The sequence below is a fragment of the Ranitomeya variabilis genome, chromosome 2 (assembly GCF_051348905.1).
Source record: "Ranitomeya variabilis isolate aRanVar5 chromosome 2, aRanVar5.hap1, whole genome shotgun sequence".
NCBI classification, from domain to species: Eukaryota; Metazoa; Chordata; class Amphibia; order Anura; family Dendrobatidae; genus Ranitomeya; species Ranitomeya variabilis.
Genome location: NC_135233.1, coordinates 412,263,135 through 412,290,719, shown reverse-complemented (window position 1 = coordinate 412,290,719; position 27,585 = coordinate 412,263,135). Strand labels below are relative to the sequence as shown.

General features: G+C 49.0%; 1 protein-coding gene across 2 annotated transcripts in view; it reads left to right on the top strand.

Moving 5' to 3' along the window:
- PHKA1 (phosphorylase kinase regulatory subunit alpha 1) overlaps window positions 1–27,585 on the top strand; it is a 491,521-nt gene that overhangs the window by 351,043 nt on the left and 112,893 nt on the right. For both annotated transcript variants that reach the window (XM_077286537.1, XM_077286538.1), the window contains exons 23-25: window positions 16,409–16,488; window positions 16,661–16,739; window positions 23,214–23,343. In XM_077286537.1, coding sequence (XP_077142652.1) covers window positions 16,409–16,488; window positions 16,661–16,739; window positions 23,214–23,343 — 289 coding nt within the window. The remainder of the gene's footprint in view (window positions 1–16,408; window positions 16,489–16,660; window positions 16,740–23,213; window positions 23,344–27,585) is intronic.

The following is a 27,585-nucleotide window of genomic DNA, read 5'->3' as shown; positions in this document are numbered from 1 at the left end:
GTGGATACCATAGGCAATAATACCTCGGATGAACTCGCAGCACACAAGGTAACATTATATAATACCTACCACAAATAAAACATCCTAAATTTGTATCTACCATATTGGGACAAAGTGTGGTATTGCACTATTATTTGCAGCGGGTATTCTAATAACGCTAGTGCCGCTGGTTTTTCTATATATATATACACTCACCGGCCACTTTATTAGGTACACCATGCTAGTAACGGGTTGGACCCCCTTTTGCCTTCAGAACTGCTTCAATTCTTCGTGGCATAGATTCAACAAGGTGCTGGAAGCATTCCTCAGAGATTTTGGTCCATATTGACATGATGGCATCACACAGTTGCCGCAGATTTGTCGGCTGCACATCCCAAAGATGCTCCATACAAGGCAGGATGGATCCATGCTTTCATGTTGTTTACGCCAAATTCTGACCCTACCATCCGAATGTCGCAGCAGAAATCGAGACTCATCAGACCAAGCAACGTTTTTCCAATCTTCTACTGTCCAATTTCGATGAGCTTGTACAAATTGTAGCCTCCGTTTCCTGTTCTTAGCTGAAAGGAGTGGTACCCGGTGTGGTCTTCTGCTGCTGTAGCCCATCTGTCTCAAAGTTCGACGCACTGTGCGTTCAGAGATGCTCTTAGGCCTACCTTGGTTGTAACGGGTGGCGATTTGAGTCACTGTTGCCTTTCTATCAGCTCGAACCAGTCTGCCCATTCTCCTCTGACCTCTGGCATCAACAAGGCATTTCCGCCCACAGAACTGCCGCTCACTGGATTTTTTTTCTTTTTCGGACCATTCTCTGTAAACCCTAGAGATGGTTGTGCGTGAAAATCCCAGTAGATCAGCAGTTTCTGAAATACTCAGACCAGCCCTTCTGGCACCAACAACCATGCCACGTTCAAAGGCACTCAAATCACCTTTCTTCCCCATACTGATGCTCGGTTTGAACTGCAGGAGATTGTCTTGACCATGTCTACATGCCTAAATGCACTGAGTTGCCGCCATGTAATTGGCTGATTAGAAATTAAGTGTTAACAAGAAGTTGGACAGGTGTACCTAATAAAGTGGCCGGTGAGTGTATATATATACAGTACAGACCAAAAGTTTGGACACACCTTCTCATTTAAAGATTTTTCTGTATTTTCATGACTATGAAAATTGTAAATTCACACTGAAGGCATCAAAACTATGAATTAACACATGTGGAATTATATACTTAACAAAAAAGTTTGAAACAACTGAAAATGTCTTATAGTCTAGGTTCTTCAAAGTAGCCACCTTTTGCTTTGATGCCTGCTTTGCACACTCTTGGCATTCTCTTGATGAGCTTCAAGAGGTAGTCACCGGAAATGGTCTTCCGACAATCTTAAAGGAGTTCCAGAGACGCTTATGACTTGTTGGCCCTTTTGCCTGCACTCTGCGGTCCAGCTCACCCCAAACCATCTCGATTGGGTTCAGGTCTGGTGACTGTGGAGGCCAGGTCATCTGGCGTAGCACCTCATTACTCTCCTTCTTGGTCAAATAGCCCTTACACAGCCTGGAGGTGTGTTTAGGGTCATTGTCCTGTTGAAAAATAAATGATGGTCCAACTAAACGCAAACCGGATGGAAAAGCATGCCACTGCAAGATGCTGTGGTAAGCCATGCTGGTTCAGTATGCCTTCAATTTTGAATAAATCCCCAACAGTGTCACCAGCAAAGCACCCCCACACCATCACACCTCCTCCTCCATACTTCACGGTGGGAACCAGGCATGTAGAGTCCATCCGCTCTCCTTTTCTGCGTCACACAAAGACATGGTGGTTGGAACCAAAGATCTGAAATTTGGACTCATCAGACCAGTGGCACATTTTTCGGACTGACTGACCTTATTTCTTAAAGTAATGATGTCCACTCATTTTTCTTTACTTAGCTGCTTTTTTTCTTGCCATAATACAAATTCTAACAGTCTATTCAGGACTATCAGCTGTGTATCCAACGAACTTCTGCTCAACACAACTGATCGTCCCAACCCCATTTATAAAGCAAGAAATCCCACTTATTAAACCTGACAGGGCACACCTGTGAAGTGAAAACCATTTCCGGTGACTACCTCTTGAAGCTCATCAAGGGAATGCCAAGAGTGTGCAAAGCAGTCATCAAAGCAAATTCCACGTGTTAATTCATAATTTTGATGCCTTCAGTGTGAATTTACAATTTTCATAGTCATGAAAATACAGAAAAATCTTTAAGTAAGAAGGTGTCCAAACTTTTTGGTCTGTAATATAAATATATATATATATATATATATATATATATATATATATATATATATATATATATATATATATATATATATATATATATATACATACACACACATACAGCAGTCTCAGCATCTCCAATATGATGTACATATAGCAGTCTCCATGTCTCCTATGTGATTTATATGCAGCAGTCTTGGTGTCTCCTATTTGATGTATATTCAGAAGTCTTTGTGTATCCTATTAGATGGATATACAGCTGTCTGTAATGTATGTAGCAGTTTTGATGTCTTTACGTGATGTACATACAGTAGTCTGTGTTTCCTATGTGATGTATATTCAGCAGTCTTGTGTCTCCTATGTTATGTATGTACAACAGTCTCTGTCTATTTGATGTATATACAACAGTCTCTGTGTCTCATATGTGATGTTTATACAGTAGTTTGTGTCTTATATGATGCATCTACATGGGTTGGACAAAATAATGGAAACACCTAACGTTTTGGCATCCTAGTCTTCGAACATGTGATAAACATGCAAACCGTGACATATGGTAATGTTTTGTAGTTGATTATTTGTGTTATGTGATATGTGTATGTAAATTAACTGTTTGTTTTGCATAATTGTAAGAACATTGATGAGAACCTGATACCAATGGCAGACCTCTCGGATTTTCAAAGAGGCCAAATTGTTGGTGCTCGTATGGCAGGCGCTAGTGAAACAGAAAGTGCCCGAATACATGGCGTGTAAAGAGGTACTGTCTCCAAAGTAATGACTGCGTTGGAAAGAGAAGGAAAAACATCCGCAGCAAAGCACAGGTCTGGCCGAAAGTCAAAGTTGACTGAGAGAGACCGTCAGACTCTAAAGCGAATTATGAGAGAAGATCGCAAGACCACGGCTCCAAAAATTACTGCTGAGCTCAGTGAACACCTACAGAACCCAGTTTCCACGAAAACTGTTCGTCGGGAACTGCACAAATCTGGATTCCACGGAAGAGCTGCAATTAGAAAACCGCCTCTCTCAATCACAAATGTTTCCAAGCGTTTAGAGTGGTGTAAAAACCTCCAGAATTGGTCCCTCGAGCAGTGGAAACATGTGATATTCTCAGATGGATCATCGTTTACCCTATTTCCGTCCTCCGGCCGAGTGTACGTTTGGAGACAGCCGAAAGAAGTATTCCATCCAGACTGCCTTCTCCCAACCGTAAAACATGGTGGAGGTTCTGTGATGATCTGGAGTGCTATTTCATGGAGATCCGCCAGGCCAATTATATCCCTTCATAGAAGAATTAACAGCCGAGATTATTTAGGCATTTTGGGCGACCAAATGCATCCAATGGTTGAAGCACTGTTCCCGGAGGGGAACGCCGTCTTTTAGGATGATAATGCACCAATTCATACAGCTAGAATCGTTAAAGCATGGCACGAGGAACATTCTAATGATGTTGAGCATCTCATCCGGCCCCCATAATCCTCAGACCTCAACATTATTGAGCATTTATGGTCGATTTTAGAGATTCAAGTTAGACGTCGATTTCCGCCGCCATCGTCGCTCAAAGAACTGGAGGGTGTTTTAACTGCAGAATGGGCTAAAATTCCTTTGGAAACAATTCACACCTTGTATGAATCCATACCTCGGAGAATTGAGGCTGTAATCACCGCAAAAGGTGGACCTACACCATATTAAACTAACTTTTGTTGATGTTTGCAGGTGTTTCCATTATTTTGTCCAACCCCTGTATATGCAGCAGTCTGTCTCCTATGTGGTGTATATGCAGCAGTCTCAGTGTCTCCTATGTGATGTATATACAGCAGTCATGGTGACTTATGTCACGTATGTACAGTGGTTTCTGTGTCTATTTGATGTGTATATATAGCAGTCTCTGTCTTCTATATGATGTACAGCTCTGGAAAAAATAGGCCACTGCAAAATCTTCAGTTACTCTGATTTTCCTCTTTATAGGTATATTTTTGAGTAAAATGTAAATTGTTCTTTAATTCTATAAACTACTGACATGTCTCCGAAGTTCCAAGCAATATATTTTGTATTCATTTTCTGGAAATGAGAAATGGTCAAAAGAACAAAAAAAATGCGTTGCTTGCAGACCTCAAGTAATGCAAAAAAAATAAGTTCATAATCATTTAGAAACAACAATGCTAATGTGTTATCTCAGGAAGAGTTCAGAAATCAATATTTTGTGGAATAGCCATGATTTTTAATCACAGCTTTCCTGCATCTTGGCATGCTTTCCACCAGTTTTCACACTGCTTTTGGCTGACCTTATGCCACTCCTGATACAAAAATGTAAGCAGTTCTTCTTTGCTTGGAACTTCGGAGACATGGTGTCAGTAGTTAATAGAATAAAAGAACAATTTACATTTTACTCAAAAATATACAGGTCCTTCTCAAAAAATTAGCATATAGTGTTAAATTTCATTATTTACCATAATGTAATGATTACAATTAAACTTTCATATATTATAGATTCATTATCCACCAACTGAAATTTGTCAGGTCTTTTATTGTTTTAATACTGATGATTTTGGCATACAACTCCTGATAACCCAAAAAACCTGTCTCAATAAATTAGCATATCAAGAAAAGGTTCTCTAAACGACCTATTACCCTAATCTTCTGAATCAACTAATTAACTCTAAACACATGCAAAAGATACCTGAGGCTTTTAAAAACTCCCTGCCTGGTTCATTACTCAAAACCCCCATCATGGGTAAGACTAGCGACCTGACAGATGTCAAGAAGGCCATCATTGACACCCTCAAGCAAGAGGGTAAGACCCAGAAAGAAATTTCTCAACAAATAGGCTGTTCCCAGAGTGCTGTATCAAGGCACCTCAATGGTAAGTCTGTTGGAAGGAAACAATGTGGCAGAAAACGCTGTACAACGAGAAGAGGTGACCGGACCCTGAGGAAGATTGTGGAGAAGGACTGATTCCAGACCTTGGGGAACCTGAGGAAGCAGTGGACTGAGTCTGGTGTGGAAACATCCAGAGCCACCGTGCACAGGCGTGTGCAGGAAATGGGCTACAGGTGCCGCATTCCCCAGGTAAAGCCACTTTTGAACCATAAACAGCGGCAGAAGCGCCTGACCTGGGCTACAGAGAAGCAGCACTGGACTGTTGCTAAGTGGTCCCAAGTACTTTTTTCTGATGAAAGCAAATTTTGCATGTCATTCGGAAATCAAGGTGCCAGAGTCTGGAGGAAGACTGGGGAGAAGGAAATGCCAAAATGCCTGAAGTCCAGTGTCAAGTACCCACAGTCAGTGATGGTGTGGGGTGCCATGTCAGCTGCTGGTGTTGGTCCACTGTGTTTCATCAAGGGCAGGGTCAATGCAGCTAGCTATCAGGAGATTTTGGAGCACTTCATGCTTCCATCGGCTGAAATGCTTTATGGAGATGAAGATTTCATTTTTCAGCACGACCTGGCACCTGCTCACAGTGCCAAAACCACTGGTAAATGGTTTACTGACCATGGTATTACTGTGCTCAATTGGCCTGCCAACTCTCCTGACCTGAACCCCATAGAGAATCTGTGGGATATTGTGAAGAGAAAGTTGAGAGACGCAAGACCCAACACTCTGGATGAGCTTAAGGCCGCTATTGAAGCATCCTGGGCCTCCATAACATCTCAGCAGTGTCACAGGCTGATTGCCTCCATGCCACGCCGCATTGAAGCAGTCATTTCTGCCAAAGGATTCCCGACCAAGTATTGAGTGCATAACTGAACATTATTATTTGATGGTTTTTTTGTTTGTTATTAAAAAACACTTTTATTTGATTGGACGGGTGAAATATGCTAATTTATTGAGACAGGTTTTTTGGGTTATCAGGAGTTGTATGCCAAAATCATCAGTATTAAAACAATAAAAGACCTGACAAATTTCAGTTGGTGGATAATGAATCTATAATATATGAAAGTTTAATTGTAATCATTACATTATGGTAAATAATGAAATTTAACACTAAATGCTAATTTTTTGAGAAGGACCTGTACCTATAAAGAGGAAAACCAGACAAACTGAATATTTTGCAGTGGTCTCTTAATTTTTTCCAGAGCTGTATATGTAGCAGTCTTTGAGCAGCGTTTGTCTCCTGTGTGATGCAACAGTCTGTGTCTTCTATGTGTTGTATAAACAGCAGTGTCTGTATCTCCTTTGTGATGTATATACAGCAGTCTCTGCATCTCCTCTGATTGTGTTTATACAGCAGTTTCTGCATCTCCTGTGTGATGTATATAATGTAGATCTCCCACTGCTTGAGGTCTGTAAATGTTACATGATCAGTGATGAATTCCCCCGTGAGCATCCATTCATTGTATATTGTGTTTGGTACAGCATAATGCTGTGAGCTGTTTTATTTCTCTTTTTTTTTTTACACCTATCACAAAGAGTTGCCTGCTTTCCAGATCTACGTAAATGTAGTAGAGTAGTTGCAAGTAGCAACATCATTACTACCAATGAACACCACGCGTCTCATAATAGTCGTCACATCAGGGATGAATAAATTATTAGACCAAATATCACATGATAATTTTTTTTTTTTCCGTAAATATATTCATTGAAATTTTAAACAGGAAAAACAATAAAAAGAATCATTACAATGTCCAGAGCTATACATTACACCTCTGAGAACGCAGCACAAGTGTAGTTGAACAAGGACTGTGGCACATAAAGGGTACATGCTTCTCATCTTGAGAATCACCTCGAGACATGGACCTTGTATACAGAATACTGAACCTGTAAGAAAAGCAATTGTAGAGATAGGAGAAAAGGAATGAAAGAGAAAAAGAAAGGGAGGGAGGGAATGGGGGAGAAGGGGAGAAAGGAGGGAGAGGGGAGGGGGGTTAAGGGAGACTCAGCAATGTACACGCCCAGGTATTGAGAATTATGAGTATGTACGCAGCCAAGTCAGGAACCAGGTGCGTCCCTGGTCATATGCAGCATCACCATCACCCGCCACCAGCGACTCCAGACGATGTAATCTATCCATTTCAGCTATCCATTCCTCCGTGGAGGGGACCTCAGTAGACCTCCAATGTCAGGGAATAACTGCCCTGGCAGCTATTAGGCAAAATCTCAGGATCCCCTTTTTAATGGAAGCTATTGAACTGGGTATCAGGGACAGTAGGGCCATTTCGGGGGAGGGCTCGTGGCGGACCCCAGTCATCAAGTGAAAGGCATCGAAGACTGAGTTCCAGAAGGGTTGCAGGGGACCACAGGACCACCAAACATGAAGCATAGAGCCCGTGGCGGAGCCACATCTCCAGCAGGTGTCCGAGATCTTCGGGTTAATCCTGAGGAGAAGGGTGGGACACCTATACCAGCGTGTCAGTAATTTATAATTCCTCTCCTGTGCCTGACTGGACATCGTCATCTTATGTGCAAGAGTGAAGATTTTCAGACTATCCGCCTCAGAAAAGGTGATCCCCAGGTCCCTCTCCCAAGCCTCCATAAATCTAAGCGTAGTAGGGGGAAGTGAATTCAAGACCAGGCCATAGAGCACCGAAACCACGTGGGAGGGACCCTCGGTAGGGAGCATCAGGGACTCAAATGGCGTCAGCGCCCCCATCGGCACACTGGAAAGAAAGCTCCGCAATTGCAGAAACTCTAGCCAGGACAGCGGTGTCGTAAGATCAGAACCTCGTAACCCCCGCACGCCGGAGAGCCCCGCAAGCTTATCCTTCACCTGACCCAGTCCCACCCCGTCAAGTCGTGACCAACACAGATACGTAGATCTATTCATTGCTGGGGGAAAGGCCGGATTGTCAAAAAGGGGACTCAGTCTGCTCAATCGGGAGGTCAGGCGTAATTTCACATAGGATCTATCCCAAAACCTCAAAACATCTGTGTGAGTGGAGCAAAACTCGACACAGGTGGGCGTACGGTCCCCCCCAGCCAAGGCAGCCAGTACAAAGAAGTGGGCGATAAGTTTCTCCAGGAGCACCCACTGTTTATGAGCATCACTGAACCTCCAGTCAACAATCTTAGAGAGCAAGACTGCCTGATAATAACGTTTAAAATCAGGAAGGCCTACCCCCCCCCCCCCCCCCTTAGTCTTGGGTCTCACTAACACTGAGAATCGAGTCCGCGGCTTCTTAGTTCCCCAAATAAAGCTATTGATGGCCGACTACAGGCGCCTGAAAAAGCAATCCCGGAACCTGCACTGGAGCAGTCTGAAAGAGATAGATGAATCGGGGTAAAATATCCATTTTGACCACTCCCACCCGTCCGAACCAAGATGGCTGAGGTCTGCCATACTGTTTAAGGTCCAAGATAGTTTTCTGGAGGAGCGGGACGTAGTTCAAAGCATATGTTGCGCTAATGTCAGCAGGTATTAAGACTCCTAAATATTTTAAGGCGTCGGTCTTCCACTTAAAAGAGAAGGACGCCTGGAGCTGAGAGACTAGATCATCAGGCAGGGAGATATTGAGCGCCTGCGTCTTGGAGTAGTTGACTTTAAAGTTTGAAACCTCTCCGAACCTACGGAACTCTCGGAAGAGTACAGGAAAAGCCACGGTCGGGTTGTTAATGTACAGCAATAAATCATCCTCATACAGGGATATTTTAAACTCATGTTGGCCAATCCGCAGACCCCCAATATCAGGTGTCTTCCGTAATGCCACTGCCAGATGCTCCATCGCAAGGATATAAAGTAAGGGGGAAAGTGGGCAGCCTTGATGGGTCCCGTTTCTTATGTCAATGGGCAGGGAAAGGGTGCCGTTCACTCTAAGATGGGCCGTAGGCCTGTGATACAGAGCAAAAATCCTCTCCAACATGTTAGGTCCCACTCCCAGTTGCTTCAGGGAGGCACGTAGAAAGGTCCAGCCTAGGCGATCAAATGCCTTCTCAGCGTCAATAGATAATAAGCATGCTGGTACCTTTCCTGTGCGCATGTATGAGGTCAGAAGCAACGTCTTCACCGTGTTATCCTTGGCCTCCCTGTGCGGCACAAAGCCCACCTGATCACTATGGATGGACCCAGGGAGAATAGGGTTCAGTCTACCAGCTAACACTTTCGCGAACACCTTCACATCGACATTAATGAGGGATATGGGCCTATAGCTTGCACACAATAGGGGATCTTTTCCCGGTTTAGGAATCACGGTGATTGTGGCCATCAGCGTTTGTCAGCGTTTGGGGGGCAAAGGGGCAGCTGGCCGAGATGGAGTTAAACAGTTTGGTCATGAAGGGGACCAGGGAATTCACATATCACTTATAGAAGGTGGCGGAGAATCCGTCAGGACCAGGGCTTTTACCATTAGCCAAAGATTTTATCGTGTCTAAAACCTCCTGTTCCGAGAGAGGACTCTCCAGGGCCTCAGACTCCTCCACCGACATAGGCGGGAGCTCAGTGTCCCGGATGTAGTCGTCCACCCGTGCTTGGAACTCGGAAGGGGACATATCGGACAACAGGCCGCTTAAATTTTAGAGAGAGTCGTAATATGCTCTGAATGAGTCCACAATCTCCTTAGGAAAATGGACCAGTTCACCCGTATCAGACCTCATGGTATGGATATAAGTGGTGGGGGCACGGGGGTGCAAAAACCTCGCTAGAGCTCTCCCAGGTTTATCAGAGTACTTGTACAGAAATTTATGAAAGCGGTCCCTCTGTCGTGCTAACGTCGTGTCCAAAAAGACACTGAACTCACAGCGTGCCCGGAGGAGATCAGCCAGCATCTCTAGTCCGTCTATGATCCAACTCCAGAGTTTGGATACGAGTCAACAAACCTACAATGTTAGTCTCCCTCTCTCTCTTCAGTCGGGCCCCCTGTTGTATAAATACTCCCCGTATAACTCCTTTCAAAGCCTCCATTGGTATGGGATGGCCGTGGGGTCATGCTTGTGAAAATCTAGAAAGTCCGAGATTGCTGTTCGCACGGCTGCCTGACACGTTAGATCTCCGAGGAGACCAGGGTTTAAGGACCAGGTCCATTCTCTCGGAGAAAGGCTCGGCGGCCGGAGGGAGAGCAAAACCGGGGCATGGTCTGACCACAACATCGTGTCAATGTCAGACTTTGGGTCAAGAGACAGGAGCCCGTGGCTGATCAGAATATAATCCAATCTACTATAGGAATTATGTACTGTGGACAAGTAGGTATAATCTCGGGTAGTGGGGTGCAGTAACCTCCATACATCCACCAACCTTGGGTCCGTCAGGGCCCGCCGTAGTCTCTCCAGCTGTGAGAGGGACACCGCCGACCTGCCCGAAGAGGAATCCACAGCGCGGTCCAACACCATATTGAAGTCCCCTCCCATAATCACATAGCCTTCCGCAAAGGCCGAGAGGTCCCATAGGTACTTTCTGCACGCTCGGACTTGGTCTTGATTGGGAAGATAAATGTTAGCTATGGTGAACAAATCATGGGCAATTTTAAGCTTCAAAAACACATATCGACCATCAGAATCCGCTTTAGAGGCAACTACCTGAGCCTGTAAAGACTTGTGCAATGCAATGCTAACTCCTTTAGACTTGGAGTCAGAGTTACTGCCATGGAACCACTGTGTGTAGTATTCATGGTTGAGCTTAGGGAATCTGTCTGATCGGAAATGCATCTCCTGCAGCAGAAGTATGTCAACCCATTTCTTATGCATACGGTATAAAACCTTCGATCGCTTTTCAGGGACATTAAACCCCCTGACATTAAGCGTGCACAGTTGTAGGGATGCCATAGGAACTATCGGGCCTGCGGGTGGTACAATCGGGTCGGAAAGGAGTAGAAGGGGTGGAAAGTGGGGAAAAATAGAAACAGAGAAAGTAAAGCACCAAGTAAAGATAGTAGTTCAGCCGGAAGACAGGGTTCCGACCAAAAAGAAAGAGAATAACCAAGAAGCCACTAGACCTCAAGGGTACAGAACAATATCAGAGAAAACTCTGAGAAGCAGTGTCAGAGACACACCCTAGTGGGGAGGTGATTGAGTAGAGAGCAACCAGCCGAGCCCCTGCAGCAAAAAAAGAAAATAAAAAAAAATCCAACTCTACCCAGTAGGCCCATGACCCTGGTAACATAAACATTGTTAACGAACATAACAGCGGATCGTGGGCCAAGAACATTTGTCGAAATGAGCAGAGTCATAACAAGCCTCCGAAGGGGTATCATCAAAAGTCACATTTCAGGAGAAAGAGCAGCGTTAGCCAACATAGAATAACATTAGCACATTAATGCGGTAGTCCAACAATTGAGCACAGTACATGAGGAGTCAATTGAAGTAGGTGGACATTCTTAAATAGTGCAAAATGAACCATGCTAGGAACCCCGCTCAGGAGTCCCAGGTAGAATCAAGTAGGAATGTCACCACTACAAAACATGTGGCTCCAGTCCATCCACAATTAACAGGCTAAAGCAAAGTCACGACCAAGCCCCCCGTGGGAGCCCGGCAACATGGAGGGACAATATAGGCGGCAAGAAAGCAAAAAGAAAAGGGGCGGTAGTGATCATAAGGTCTGAATTAGGTGATCAAGTGTCATCAGCATGAGTAACGGAGGCACGTTTACGGTGGGAGCCCCGTTTCCTCTTTCCCAGCGACCCGGCGGGGGGCTACCAGCACGGCGTGGGCCCCATAGGTCAGACGCAGTAAGGCGAGACCAGTCTCCCAGTGTGACCATGGGTAAGCCCAGTGCAGCGGTGAAGTTCTGCAGATCTGACGGGGATCTCAAAATTATCAATCCTTTTTCACTGAGTACTTGTAATTGAAATGGGTACCCCCAACTGTAGGGGATCTTATTTTATCGCAGCACCTCCAGGAGGGGGCGCAGAGCCCTCCGTTTAGCCAGGGTGAAGCGTGAGAGGTCAGACAAGAGAAGGACATCAGATCCATTAAAGTCAATAGCATCGTGGTCCCTCGCTTTACGCATGATATCATCCTTAGTTTGGAAATAGTGAATCCTACAGATGACGTCCCTCGGCTTAGATGTATCGGGGTTCTTTGGGCCTAGCGAGCAGTGGGCTCTGTCAATTTCAATGTGTTCAGTGGGTGACCTCCCTAAGAGAGAGTTGAAAATGCCATGGAGGGCCGAGGAGAGGTCACGTGGGGCTACGGACTCAGGGATCCCACGGAGCCTGATATTATTCCTCCGGTTCCTATTCTCAGAGTCCTCTAGCATATCTAGGACCACATTGAAAGTCTCCGAGTGTAGGTCCAGAAGCTGCTGCTGACTCTGCAATTGTGAGGAAAGTGACTCCACTTTAGCTTCTAATGCAGAGACAGTGGTGGTAAGATGGGACACGTCCTCCTTAAGGGACCCCACTTCACTCCTGCACACTGCCTCCAGAGGCTGTATATAGCCCTCCATGTCAGCCTTTGTAGGGAAGGCACTCAGCTGCGCTCTCAGCTCAGAGGCAGTTATATAGTCATCAGAGCCCAGGGACCTAACAGGAGCCTGTTTGGGGAGGCCATGAGATGCAGTGATGGTGGGCACAATGTCCTGGGGCACTAGGCTGGGAGAAGCCCCTCTCTCATGTCTCTCTGGTGGTAGTAGTGGGGGGCCTGATAAGGGTGCAGTATAGGGGGAGACAGGTCCTCAGCCAGTTCAGCCTGTGATACGGTCTGTCCAGGGGGGAGGGGCAGATCACAGCTCTCACCTCTCCCTTGCTCTATGCTCGGCTCCCTCCTGTCAGCTTCTGTGGTGAGCGGCTGGTCCCTGGTGCAGCAGTCACCCGTCCCCTCTCCTGTGCCCTCTCTGCTGTGGCCCCATTCTTCTGTGTGCCTGCATTCCCAGGTGGGGAGCTCCTGTGTGCATGCTGCTGCATGGAGGAGGAGGCACCTCCCCCCTCCACCATGGCTGAAGGAGCTGATCTCTTTCCCGCGCTTCCAGACACCGACATGTACCTGGTGATACTAGAGCCTGCTGGACCCGCTGTGAGCTCCCTGGGTGCCTGGGAGTGGAGCCCGGCCTTGCACTTCAACATCGGTGGGTGAGTGGAGCTGATGGTGGCTATATAATTGCTGCAGAGGCCTCAGGCACGCTGGAGCTCAGAAGAGATGTGTGCTCACAGCTCCATGCCCAAGCCACGCCCCATCACATGATCATTTTAAAGTTGATTATTTTGTATGACTACAAATGATTGTATCAATATCCAAATAGCCATTGGCAGAAACAAAGTTTCCCACCCCTGGCTGAAGAATCACTGTGGTGTCGTCGGTGCTGAGACAGTCGGACTCTTCACATGATTGGGTTGTAAATCTTGTGTCAGAAAATAGGAAGAATTTATTATTATTTCAATTACACGTACAGCGCTCTCCGCTGCAGTTTCCTCTGCCTGCATGTGCCTGTGTGCGATTTCACCTTCCCCCTCCCTCCGCCCTGCTATACAGCTGTAATGTGAGACCAGCGTGCCAGCAACCTTAGCTGAGGAGTTTGGTGGCTTTAAAGTGAAAGTACAAGTAGAAGCACATGAAAAAACCCAGATTTCTTCAATTAATGACAGAAGTGGGACAAATACATTTTTGACATGTACCTCAGTAGAACTACCAGCCAGTGAGTTTTCTAGGATCCAGAACCAACACAATTGAGAAACTGATTACTACGTAGCTACCTCATGTCTATACTTAAACAAATCCATATGTCACGCCGAGCATAACGACACAGGTGTAGTCTTTCTACGAGGTTCATACGCCAAGATATGTGGAATGTTTTTTTTGTATACTCAAGAAAGAGTATTGCATTCCATAGCTCTACCCACCCCATGAGGTCATCCGGGGGAGGGCGGACCCTTAGTTTTGGGCAAAGGGATAAAACTCAGAGGCCTAGACAAGGGGGTGGCTTTGCCGGGGGATTCAGCTATGACATGCTGTGCAATCTGACCTGAAGATTTTGGGAAGGTCCCCTCCCCCGCCACCACACGGCAAACCATTGAATGATATGAAAGAGCCCTAAGTCAATTTGGCTCTATTAATCCCTTTTTATTTGTAATTGTTTGTACATATGGTACTGTCTACTTTTATAATATCTTTTTATATTTTTGTAAACACTGCCTACGTTTTTGGAGTAAAATATATAAAATTACTAGCTTTGTTTTTCCATGCTCTATAACGTACTGTCACATCCTCTAAAATGAATAACGCTACTAATTTGGGTTGGCTTCAGACCCCTTATTAATTAAGAAATTGGATTCGGTGGCAGCAGATTTGTTCTGTGTGTTTGGGAAACCTGGTAGCGACGAACGTTGTTGATAATTATCATTCCCACCTGTGCGGGAGTAGTTATATCTCCCTCACTGCAGTGTTGCCCATTAGCCAGTACAAAGTAAGGCACCCTTTCTGGTGACTAATTATCCTAGATGCAGTACCCTGTCTGACCTGAGGGTAAGGGGGGCATCAGAGCTGCAAGTTCCAAACCGAACTGGGAAGTGGGATATAGATAAATCCCCTTCAGAAAGAACTGGGGCAACCAAACAACCCCGGTTCATGACATATTAGTGTGGGCGGTGGGGATGATAATGTAATCCTCCCTGTGATTCGTGACATTTTGGTAAAAGGAAAGAGAGCATGACAGCGGCGAAGAGCAAGGAAGGTTGTGATCAAGATGAATCCTTGTAGGTCACCCCTGAAAAAGGATGTAATCTATAGATCCCTCACATCACTGAGGAGGTAATTGTAAAGTGAATGGTCCCAACCAATACTGATTTTATCAAAAATATCTATTGTCAGATTCGAGTCGCTTCTCTAATATACTGTAATAAAACGTCCCTACCTTTCCCTCTCTAATCTGACTAATGTTGTTTTTTGCTTCCGTTTTGATTACATTTTGTTTGTGAATCTGCAGTCCATGCCTGGATCCTCAGACTATGTTCGGGAGTCAGCCTGTTGTCGATGCCACCGGCTGCTCAGTACAAGCCACCCGTCACTGCTGCTGTGCAGAGAAAATTGCAGCTTTGACGAGCAGTGACGGCAGATGGTGTCCCGTGACGGAGGACGTGCGCGCCCCGTGACAGGAGATGTGGCTACCCCATGGCTGGGGACGTGAGCGTCCTGTGACGGAGGACGTGTGTGCCCTGTGATGGAGGAAATGGGTGTCCCGTGACAGAGGACATGGGCATCCCGTGACGAGGGACGTATGTGCTCCGTGACTGGGGACGTGGGTGTCCTGTGACTGGGGACGTGGGCGCCCCGTGACTGGGGACGTGGGTGTCCCGTGATGGGGGACGTTCGTGCTCTGTGACAGGGTACGTGTGCGACCCATGACAGAGGAAATGGATGACCCGTGACGGAGGACATGGGTCTCCCGTGATGAGGGACGTATGTGCTCCGTGACAGGAGACGTGGGTGTCCCGTGACGGGAGAGGTGACTGCCCCGTGGCGGAGAGCATGGGCGCTCCGTGGCGGAGGACATGGGCGCCCGTGGCTGGGGGCGTGAGCGTCCCGTGATGGGGGACGTGCGTGCTCCGTGACAGGGGACGTGCGTGCTCCGTGACGGGACGTGTGCGCCCCATGACGGAGGACATGCGCGCCCCGTGACTGGGGATGTGGGCGCCCCATGATGGAGGACATGCAGCCCTGTGACAGAGGACGTGCGCGTCCCGTGACTGGGGACATGGGCGCCCTGTGACTGGGGACATGGGCGCCCCGTGACTGGGGACATGGGCGCCCCGTGACTGGGGACGTGGGTGACCCGTGACAGGAGACGTGGCTACCCTGTGGCTGGGGAGGTGTGGGCCCCGGTCTGAAAGATGTCATACCAGCAGTTTAGAGCTGGAACGCTAGGGACTGTATGATTACGGTGTATTACAGAAGTGTTAGAGTATTATAATAACTGGACATTTAGGATTTGAAATCAATCGGACTACAGCAGTGTGCTCCACGTACCGATGGATATGGACATGTTGGAGTCATTTGCATTACTAGGTCCGTCCATTCTGTACACGTCTGTGGTTGTAAATCTCTGTTCCATTTCTTAGATAATTCAGTTGTTCTCCCTGTGTTCCAGTAATGATCTGTTACAATGGATCCAGCAAGAAAAAACGGATCCTATACAAATGTAAGAAAACGGAGGGTTAAATAGCAGATTTGTTTCCATTGAGTTCAGTGTAAAAACACAGATCCAGCTGAGATCAGTTATTGAAAATGGACTACAAATGTTTGCGATCTGTCCCTCACAGATCACTATGGCGTGTGAGCGTAGCCTTATACTGCTGTCTTTCATAGGCCTGCACCGACCTCCTGTCACATCAGAAACAGCTGACCGTGGGGCTACCACCAGAACCGCGGGAGAAGACCATCACCGCGTACGTCACTAGACTTTTCTGTCCTACATGTTTTATAAAAATAAATACTGTATATATGTATATGTTATGTTTTCATTAAAAGAATTAACAATATAAAGTGATTTGCGTAATGTAGAAACCTGTAATCCCCGAGTGCCCCCATTGTGACGCCTGTGCTGATATTGGGTTTCAGGCCTCTGCCGTATGATAAGCTGATCTGTTTAATTCAAGATGCCAGTGAACAGAATATGAGCATATCCATCCTCACACAGGTAAGTACATCCGTCTCCTCTGGACACATTACTCACCGCACAATCTCCTGATTTCATGTCAGTATTTCTGCCTCTGTATCATGGTGATCATTTATAAAATGTTGAAATATATAAAATGTTGTGTGTGCGCGGGGGCAGATGTAGTGTGCGTGGGGGGCGGCTGTAGTGTGGGGTAGCTGTAGTGGGGGTTTTGTGGTGGCTGTAGTATGGGGGATGGGTTTGGCTGTAGTGTGGTGGCTGGGGCATGCTGTAGTGTGGGGGCTGGCTGTAGTGTGGGGCTGCTGTAGTGTGGTTCTGTTGTATGGGGGCGGGGGGCAGCTGTAGTGTGGGGCTGCTGTAGTGTGGGGACGAGGGGTGGCTGTAGTGTGGGGACGGGGCAGCTGTACTGTAAGGACAGCTGTACTGTGGGGGAGAGGGGTGGCTGTAGTATGAGGGCAGGGAGCAGCTGTAGTGTGGGTTCAGCTGTAGTATGGAGGCGGGGGCAACTGTAGTATGAGAACAGATGTAGTGTGGGGGGCATGGGGTGACTGTAGTATGGGTTCCAGGGCAGCTGCAGTATGGGGCGGCTGTAGTGTGGGGACAGTTGTGGTTTGAGGGCATTGTGTGGCTGTAGTGTGGGGGTGAGGGGCAACTGTAGTATGAAGACAGCTGTTGTGTGGGGGCTGGCTGTATTATGGGAGTGGGGTTGGCTGTAGCGTGGGGGTGGTTGTAGTGTGGGGGCGGGGGCTGGCTGTAGTGTCAGGCGGGGGGCTGGCTGTACTGTGGGGCGGGGGGCTGGCTGCAGTGTGGGGCGGCTATAGTGTAGTGGCGGGGGGCGGCTGTAGTGTTGGGGTGGGGTGCGACTATAGTGTGGTGACAGCTGTAGTGTGGGGGCGGGGGGGTGGCTGTAGTGTAGGGGCAGGGGGGGTTAGCTGTAGCGTGGGGCAGGGCAGCTGTTGTGTTGTGGCGGGGTGCAGCTGTAGTGGGGGGCGACTGTAGTGTGGAGACAGCTGTAATGTGGGGGGCAAGGGGTGACTGAAGTACGGTTCGGGGACAGTTGTAGTATGAGGGCATTGTGTGGGGGGAGCGAGGGGTGCTGTATGAAGGCAGGGAGCAGCTGTAGTGTGGGTTCAGCTGTAGTATGGAGGCGGGGCAACTGTAGTATGAGGACATATGTAGTGTGGGGGGCATGGGGTGACTGTAGTATGGGTTCCAGGGTGGCTGTAGTGTGGGGACAGTTGTGGTTTGAGGGCATTGTGTGGCTGTAGTGTGGGGGTGGGGGGCTGGCTGTAGTGTGGGGGTGAGGGACGGCTGTAGTGTGGAAACAGCTGTAGTGTGGGGGCCATGGGATGACTAAAGTACGGGATCGGGGGGCGGCTGTTGTGTGGGGACATACAGTAGTATGAGGGCATTGTGTAGCTGTAGTGTGGGGACGGGGGAAACTGTACTGTAAGGACAGCTGTAGTGTGGGGGGAGAGGGGTGGCTGTAGTATGAGGGCAGGGAGCACCTGTAGTGTGGGTTCAGCTGTAGTATGGAGGCGGGGGCAACTGTAGTATGAGAACAGATGTAGTGTGGGGGGCATGGGGTGACTGTAGTATGGGTTCCAGGGCAGCTGCAGTATGGGGCGGCTGTAGTGTGGGGACAGTTGTGGTTTGAGGGCATTGTGTGGCTGTAGTGTGGGGTGAGGGGTGGCTGTAGTATGAGGGCAGGGAGCAGCTGTAGTGTGAGTGCATTGTGCGGCTGTAGTGTGGGGGGCTGGCTGTATTGTGGGGCGGCTGTAGTGTGGTGACAGGTGTATTGTGGGGACGCTATAGCTGTAGTGTGAGGACAGCTGTAGTGTGGGGCGAGGGGTGGCTGTAGTATGAGGGCAGGGAGCAGCTGTAGTGTGGAGGCGGGGGCAACTGTAGTATGAAGACAGCTGTTGTGTGGAGACTGGCTGTATTGTGGTGCGGCTGTAGTGTGAGGGCAGGGAGCGGCTGTAGTGGGAGCGGGGTTGGCTGTAGCGTGGGGGTGGTTGTAGTGTGGGGGCGGTTGTAGTGTGGGGGCGGGGGCTGGCTGTAGTGTGGAAACAGCTGTAGTGTGGGGGGCATGGGATGACTAAAGTACGGGATCGGGGGCGGCTGTTGTGTGGGGACATACAGTAGTATGAGGGCATTGTGTGCCTGTAGTGTGGGGGCGAGGGGTGGCTGTAGTGTGGGGACGGGGGCAACTGTACTGTAAGGACAGCTGTAGTGTGGGGGGAGAGGGGTGGCTGTAGTATGAGGGCAGGGAGCAGCTGTAGTGTGGGTTCAGCTGTAGTATGGAGGCGGGGGCAACTGTAGTATGAGAACAGATGTAGTGTGGGGGGGCATGGGGTGACTGTAGTATGTGTTCCAGGGCAGCTGCAGTATGGGGCGGCTGTAGTGTGGGGACAGTTGTGGTTTGAGGGCATTGTGTGGCTGTAGTGTGGAGGGCGGATGATGGATACCATGTTTTGGCATAGGTGGTTTTCCTTTATTGGATGCTGCCCTTCCCGTGGCTGTTCCTTCCCGGTGAAAGACCTGGCTATTCATTGCTTGCGTTGAGAAACATGTGATAGTTTCTCCGCGGCTTTTCTACATGCATTTGCATATTTCCCTTAAGTGATGGGGGCAGTGTTCTGGATCATTGCGTTGAGAAACACGTGATGGTGTCTCCGCGGTGTTGGATTTTTTGATCTCCCCGAGGTCATTCATCCTTATGTTTGTTGTGTGGGGACATACAGTAGTATGAGGACATTGTGTGGCTGTAGTGTCGGGGCGAGGGGTGGCTGTAGTATGAGGGCAGGGAGCAGCTGTAGTGTGAGGGCATTGTGGAGCTGTAGTATAAGGACAGCTGTAGTGTTGGGGGCTGGCTGTATTGTGGGGCGGCTGTAGTGTGGGGACAGGGGGTAGCTGTAGTGTGAGGACAGCTGTAGTGGGGGGCGAGGGGTGGCTGTAGTATGAGGGCAGGGAGCAGCTGTAATGTGGAGGCGGGGGCAACTGTAGTATGAAGACAGCTGTTGTGTGGGGGCTGGCTGTATTGTGGTGCGGCTGTAGTGTGAGGGCGGGCGACGGCTGTAGTGTGGGGGTGGGGTTGACTGTAGCGTGGGGGTGGTTGTAGTGTGAGGTTGGGGCTGGCTGTAGTGTGGGGCGGGGGGGCTGGCTGTAGTGTTGGGGTGTGGTGACAGCTGTAGTGTGGGGGCGGCTGTAATGTGGGGGCGGGGGGATGGCTGTAGTGTGGGGTGGCTGTAGTGGGGGCGGCTGTAGTGTGGGGGCGGGGGGGCGGCTGTAGTGTTGTGGTGGGGTGTGGCTGTAGTGTGGTGACAGCTGTAGTGTGGGGGCGGGGGGTGGCTGTAATGTGGGGGCGGGGGGTTGACTGTAGCGTGGGGTTGGTTGTAGCGTGGGGACGGGGGCTGGCTGTAGTGTGAGGCGAGGGGGCTCGCTGTAGTGTGGGGCGGGGGGCTGTCTGTAGTGTGGGGCGGCTGTAGTGTGGGGGCGGGGAATGGCTGTAGTGTGGGGCGGGGAGCTGGCTGTAGTGTGTGACAGCTGTATTGTGGCGGCCGGGGGACGGCTGTAGTGTTGGGGTGGGGTGCGACTGTAGTGTGGGGGCGGGGGACGGCTGTATTTTGGGGCGGGGGTCTAGCTGTAGTGTGGGGCGGCTGTAGTGTGGGGGCGGGGAATGGCTGTAGTGTGTGACAGCTGTATTGTGGCGGCCGGGGACGGCTGTAGTGTGGGGGCGGAGGACGGCTGTATTTTGGGGCAGGGGTCTAGCTGTAGTGTGGGGGCGGGGGATGGCTGTAGTGTTGGGGTGGGGTGCGGCTGTAGTGTGGGGCGGGGGACTGGCTGTAGTGTGGTGACAGCTGTAGTGTGGGGGACGGCTGTAGTGTTGGGGTGGGGGGCTGACTAGTGTGGGGGAGGGGGACGGCTGTAGTGTTGGGGTGGGGTGCGGCTTTAGTGTGGGGCCGGGGACTGGCTGTAGTGTGACAGCTGTAGTGTTGGGGTGGGGGGCTGACTGTAGTGTGGTGGCGGGGGACGGCTGTAGTGCTGGGGTGGGGTGCGGCTGTAGTGTGGGGCGGGGGACTGGCTGCAGTGTGGGGGTGGAGGACTGCTGTAGTGTTGGGGTGGGGGGCTGATTAGTGAGGGGGCGGGGAACGGCTGTAGTGGGGTGCGGCTGTAGTGTGGGGGGGCGGGAAAACGGCTGTATTGTGGGGTGGCTGTAGTGTTGGGGTGGGGGATGGCTGTAGTGTGGGGGCGGGGGACTGCTGTAGTTTTGGGGCGTGGAATGGCTGTAGTGTGGGGCTGCTGTAGTGTGGGGGCGTGGGGCTGGATGTTGTGTGGGGCGGCTGTAGTGTGGGGGCGGGGGGTGGCTGTAGTGTGAGGCGGGGGGCTGGCTGCAGTGTGGGGGACTGCTGTAGTGTTGTGGTGGGGGGCTGACTAGTGTGGGGGCGGGGGACGGCTGTAGTGTTGGGGTGGGGTGCGGCTGTAGTGTGGGGGCGGGAGACGGCTGTATTGTGGGGTGGCTGTAGTGTTGGGGTGGAGGATGGCTGTAGTGTGGGGGCGGGGGACGGCTGTAGTTTTGGGGCAGGGAATGGCTATATTGTGGGGCTGCTGTAGTATGGGGGCGTGGGGCTGGATGTAGTGTGGGGCAGCTGTATGGGGGCGGGGGGCTGGCTGTAGTGTTGTGACAGCTGTCTTGTGGGGGCGGCCGGGGGACGGCTGTAGTGTGGGGGCGGGGGACGGCTGTAGTGCTGGGGTGGGGGGCTGGCTGTAGTGTGGGGGCGGGGGATGGCTGTAGTATTGGGGTGGGGGGCTGACTGTAGTGTGGGGGAAGGGGACAGCTGTAGTGTTGGGGTGGGGTGCGGCTGTAGTGTGGGGCGGGGGACTGGCTGCAGTGTGGTGACAGCTGTAGTGTGGGGGGCTGGCTGAGGTGTTTGGGTGGGGGGGCTGACTGTAGTGTGGTGGCGAGGGACGGCTGTAGTGTGGGGGCGGGGGGACGGCTGTAGTGTTGGGGTGGGGGCTGACTAGTGTGGGGGCGGGGGGCGGCTGTAGTGTGGGGGCGGAGTGCGGCTGTAGTGTGGGGACGGCTGTAGTGTTGGGTCAGGGGGCTGGCTGTAGTGGTGGGCTGGGGTGCGGCTGTAGTGTGGGGGTGGAGTGGGGCGGGGGACTGGCTGTACTGTGGTGACAGCTGTAGTGTGGGGGCGGGGTGCGGCTGTAGTGTGGGGACGGCTGTAGTGTTTGGTCGGGGGCTGGCTGTAGTGGTGGGCTGTGGTGCTGCTGTAGTGGGGGTGGTGTGGAGTGGGAGACTGGCTGTAGTGTGGTGACGGCTGTAGTGTGGGGCGGGGTTGGCTGTGGTGTAGCTCTGCTGCATTGCTAAATCTAAAAGCAGAACGGCTGCACCCAGTAATGTTATTATTATTATTATTATTTATTGTTATAGCGCCATTTATTCCATGGCGCTTTACATGTGAGGAGGGGTATACATAATAAAAACAAGTAGAATAATCTTAAACAATACAAGTCATAACTGGTACAGGAGGAGAGAGGACCTTGCCCGCGAAGGCTCACAAGCTACAAGGGATGGGTGAGAATACAGTAGGCGAGGATAGAGCAGGTCATGCAGCGGTTTGGTCGATCGGTGGTTACTGCAGGTTGTAGGCTTGTCGGAAGAGGTGGGTCTTCAGGCTCTTTTTGAAGGTTTCGATGGTAGGCGAGAGTCTGATGTGTTGTGGTAGAGGGTTCCAGAGTAGGGGCAATACGCGAGAGAAATCTTGTATAAGATTGTGGGAAGAGGAGATAAGAGAAGGAGGTCTTGTGAGGGTCGGAGGTTGCGTGTAGGTAAGTACCGGGAGACGAGGTCACAGATGTATGGAGGAGACAGGTTGTGGGTGGCTTTGTACGTCACGGTGAGGGTTTTGTACTGGAGTCTCTGGGCAATGGGGAGCCAGTGAAGGGATTGACAGAGGGGAGAGGCCGGGGAATAGGGGGGGGGACAGGTGGATTAGTTGGGCAGCAGAGTTTAGAATAGATTGGAGGGGTGCGAGTGTGTTAGAGGGGAGGCCACAGAGCAGGAGGTTGCAGTAGTCAAGGCGAGAGATGATGAGGGCATGGACTAGGGTTTTTACAGATTCTTGGTTGAGGAATGTACGGATTCGTGAAATATTTTTGAGTTGAAGTCAGCAGGAAGTGGAAAGGGCTTGGATATGTGGTTTGAAGGAGAGATCAGCTTCAAGGATTACCCCGAGGCAGCGAGCTTGTGGGACTGGGGAGACTGGGCAGCCATGTACTGTAATGGATAGGTTCGTTGGGGGGGTCGCGTGAGATTGGGGAAAGATGATGAATATGTAAGTTATACATCGTTGGACTCGGATTTTCTTTGCCTACATTACGCTGCTCTCAGATGACATAACAAAAACCTGGGGACAGATTCCTTTTAAACTGTTCAATATTTGTGCAAATATGCATTCAAAGCAGCACTGCTCATGTTCTTTGTCGTAGGAAATCATGGTGTATCTGGCCATGTACATGAGAACACAACCTTCTTTGTTTGCTGAGATGTTTCGTCTGAGGATTGGACTAATCATACAGGTGATGGCTACTGAACTTTCCCAATCCCTACGTTGTTCAGGTAAGAAAAAAAAGACTCTACTGATTGGGTGATGGGACAATTAATTTCCACATAAACTTGTCGCAAACCGCTACCTTATGGTGCACGGTGATTTCTTTTTTTTTGTCGTTTGTGTGTCTTATTGAAACGGCTAGTAAACATGTGCTTGTAGTCCTCCTCATATGCAAAGGAGGCAGTATTAGTCCACTTCAGGCATCCTGCTCTCATTGCCCCAAACAAGTCCAGTCTCAGATCCTCGTATTATATCCCTATGGGTATGATTGACATCCCCGTGCAATCGTCCTCCGTGCAATCGTCCTCCGTGCAATCCCCATGCAATCGTCTTCCGTGCAATCCCCATGCAATCGTCTTCCGTGCAATCATCTTCCGTGCAATCCCCGTGCTATCATCCTCTATGCAATCTCTAACAATAGGGATCACTGACAAAACCACACCATTAAGACCAAGGAGATCTCCAAACAAAACCGCGAAGACCAAGGAGATCTCCAAACACCACCATGAAGACCAATTAGATCTCAAAAAAAGTCAGGACAAAGTTTTTGAGAGATACAAGTCAGCTTTAAGTTATAAAAAAAAAAAAATCCCTATCTCAGATGATCCCCGGAGCATCATCAAATCCATTATCACAACTGTTCAGCACATTTAACTCTCTCCTCCGCCCACCACTGCCACCTCCAACTCCCCTCATCTCTTCCGAGGACTTTGCCACCTACTTCAAAAACAAGATCGACCAAACAAGGCAAGCCTTTACTGTTCCACCACCCAACCACTCCATATACCAGACCTCTGCCCTTCCTTAATAACCTCCATGTCCAACATCACTGAAGGAGAGCTTACTCGCCTCCTTTCCAAATCACACCGCACCACCTGTGCACTTGACCCCATCCCTTCCCACCTGCTCCCCAACCTCACTAACCTGCTCATTCCATCCCTAATCCATCTCTTCAACCTATCCCCTATCTTCTGGTAACTTCCTCTCTGCCTTTAAACATGCCACCATCACACCCATCCTCAAAAAACTAACCTTGACCCAACTGCTATGCCCAGCTATCGCCCCATATCACTGCTCCCGTTTGCTTCAAAATCCTTGAGTGGGGCATGTCCATGCTCAATTTTCCTCTCACCTCTCATCTAACTCTCTCCTTGACAACCTCAAATCTGGCTTCTGCCCCCACCACTCCACCAAAACTGCCCTGACCAAAATTACTAATGACTTGGAGACAAAGCTAACAGACGGTTCCACATCCTCCTCCTTCTCGACCTCTTCTCTGCCTTCGACACAGTCGACCACTGCCTACTGCTACAGATTTGTGCTTCCCTTGGCATCAAAGACCTTACCCTGTCCTGGATCTCCTCATATCTTTTTGACCGCACATTTAGCATTTCCCACTCCCACACTACCTCCTCATCCCACCTTCTCTCTGTTAAAGTTCCTCAAGGCTCTGTCCTAGGGCCCCTACTTTTTTCCATCTATACCCTTGGCCTAGGACAGCTCAAAGTCCCACGGCTTCCAGTACCACCTGTATGCTGACGACACTTAGATCTACCTCTCTGGCCCAGACGTCACCTCTTTGCTGTCCAGAATCACCGAGTGTCTGTCAGCCATGTCCTCCTCCTTCACCTCTCGCTTCCTAAAACTCTATGTAGACAAAACCGAACTCATCATCTTTCACCCATCTCGCGTATCCCCCCTACCTGATCTGTCTATTATGGTAAACGGCATCACACTCTCTCCCGCACCTGAAATCCGCTGCCTCGTGGTAACTCTCGATTCTGCCCTGTCCTTCAAATCGCACGTCCAAACTTTTGCCACCTCCTGTCGCCTCCAACTCAAAAATATTGCCAGAACCCGTCGCTTCCTCAGCCCACAATCTACTAAAACTCTTGTGCATGCCCTCATCATCTCCCACCTTGATTACTGCAACACCCTCCTCTGTGGCCTCCACCCTAACTCTCTCTTTTACCACTCCAGTCTGTCCTCAACTCTGCTGTTCAGCTAATCCACCTCTCTCCTCGCTACTCCCCTGTTTCTCCCCTCTGCAAATCCCTCCACTGGTTCCCAATTCCCCAACAAATCCAGTTCAAACTACTAATACTGATCTACAAAGCCATCCACAACCTGTCCCCTCCCTATATCTCTGAACTAATCTCCCAATATCTTCTCTCACATAATCTTTGAGCCTCCCAAGACCTCCTACTCTTCTCCACACTTACTCGTTCCTCACACAACCGCCTCCAAGATTTCTCCCGAATATTCCCCATCCCCTGGAATTCCACGCCTCAACGCGTCTGATTATCCACCACCCTTGGATCCTTTAGACGGAACCTGAAAACCCATCTCTTCAGGAAAGCCTAAAGCCTGCAATAACCATTCTGCCGCCTCACCAGCACCCGAGCTGCCACCTCACCACCACCTGAGCTGCCGCCTCACCACCACCAGAGCTGACACACTCCCGACCTTCTGTCTCTTCCCCATTTCCCCGTAGAATGTAAGTTCGCAAGGACAGGGTTCTCTCCCCTATATCTATAACTCTGTATGTAACCCCTTTTTCATGTACAGCACCATGGAATTTATGGTGCTATATAAATAAATAATATCATCAAATGGAAAAGATATTGTTCCACAACAAACTTGTCAAGAAAGGAGCGCCCACCAAAGCTCTCAGCCCAGGCAAGGAGGACATTAGTCGGAGAGGCAGCACAGAAGCCAAAGGTAACCCTGAAGGAGCTGCAGAGTTCCCATGTAGAGACTGGTGTATCTGTCCATACGACCACAGTAAGTCGTACACTCCGTAGAGGTAACCTTTATGGAACAGTGAGCAGAAAAAGGCCTTTGCTTATGTACAAAAACTGTAAGGCTCCTTTTGAGTTTGCCAAAAGATGTGGGAGACTCATCAAGTGTAAGAGGAAAGTGCTGAGGTCAGATGATACCAAAATTGAACTTTTTGGCCACCAAGGTAAACTCTATGCCTGGCACCAAACCATCACAGCTCATCACCCCAAGAACACCATCCCCACAGCAAAACATGGTAGTGGCAGCATCATGTTGTTAGGATGGTTTTCAGCAGAAGGGACAGGAAAAATGGTCCAAGTTGAGAGGAAGATGGATGCTGCAATATACGTAGTTTGAACTATTTTTCTATCAGCGTTTGATTTGTTTGTGACAACAAGACACTAACCGTAAAAGATACTAAATCTCCTCACACCAGCCAGTGTCTCCAGGCCATAGTGGAAAGAGTTCTGCAAGATTATGAGCTCCATAAAAGAGCAGGTTCTTGTTATTGTAAGTGGCAATGCTTGATCATAAGTACTGATCAGTTATACTGATGACCGAGAATAATAAAGGTGAACAGGTGCTGGATGAAAACTTCAGAGTCAGTATGTGTGAGATGGAGGCTGCAGTCCTTTCACTGGGGAACAAACAGATAATACTACAGAAGAACAGGACAATGATACTTTACAATTAGATGTTAGACAATTGAAGCTGCTTTCGCCCCGAAGCCTGTTTTCACCTTCCTAACCAGGCCATTTTTTTCAATTCTGACCAGTGTCATTTTATGATGTTATGACTCTGGAACACTTCAATGGATCCCACTGATTTTGACATTTTTTGTGACATATTGTACTTCATGATAGTAGTAAAATTTCTTTGATATGACTTGACGTTTATTTGTGAAAAAAAATTGCACATTTGGTAAAAATGTTGAAAACGTTGCAATTGTCAAACTTGTAATTTTATGCCCTCAAATAAGAGCGTTATGTCACACAAAATTGTTAAATAACATTTCCCACATGTCTACTTTACATCAGCACGTTATAAGGGTTAAAGTTGACCAGCGATTTCTCATTTTTATAACAAAAATTTACAAAATCATTGTTTTAGGGACCACTTAACATTTGAAATTACTTTGGAGGGTCTATATTATAGAAAATATCAAAAAGTGACACCATTCTAAATACTGCACATCTCAAGGTGCTCAAATCCACATTCAAGAAGTTTATTAACCTTTCAGATGCTTCACAGGAATTAATGCAATGTGAAAGGAATAAGTAAACCTTAAACTTGTTTCATACATTTTTTCCTTTAGACACAATTTTTTTTATTTTCACAAGTTTAAAGGGAACCTGTCACCTCAAATTGGCGGGATATTAAAATGAGTTTTTACCGGTCCGATGGGCGGCGTATCCTCTTCATTTCTCCACCCCGTCCGTCCCTGTTTTCCGCAATATTTAGTGAATAGG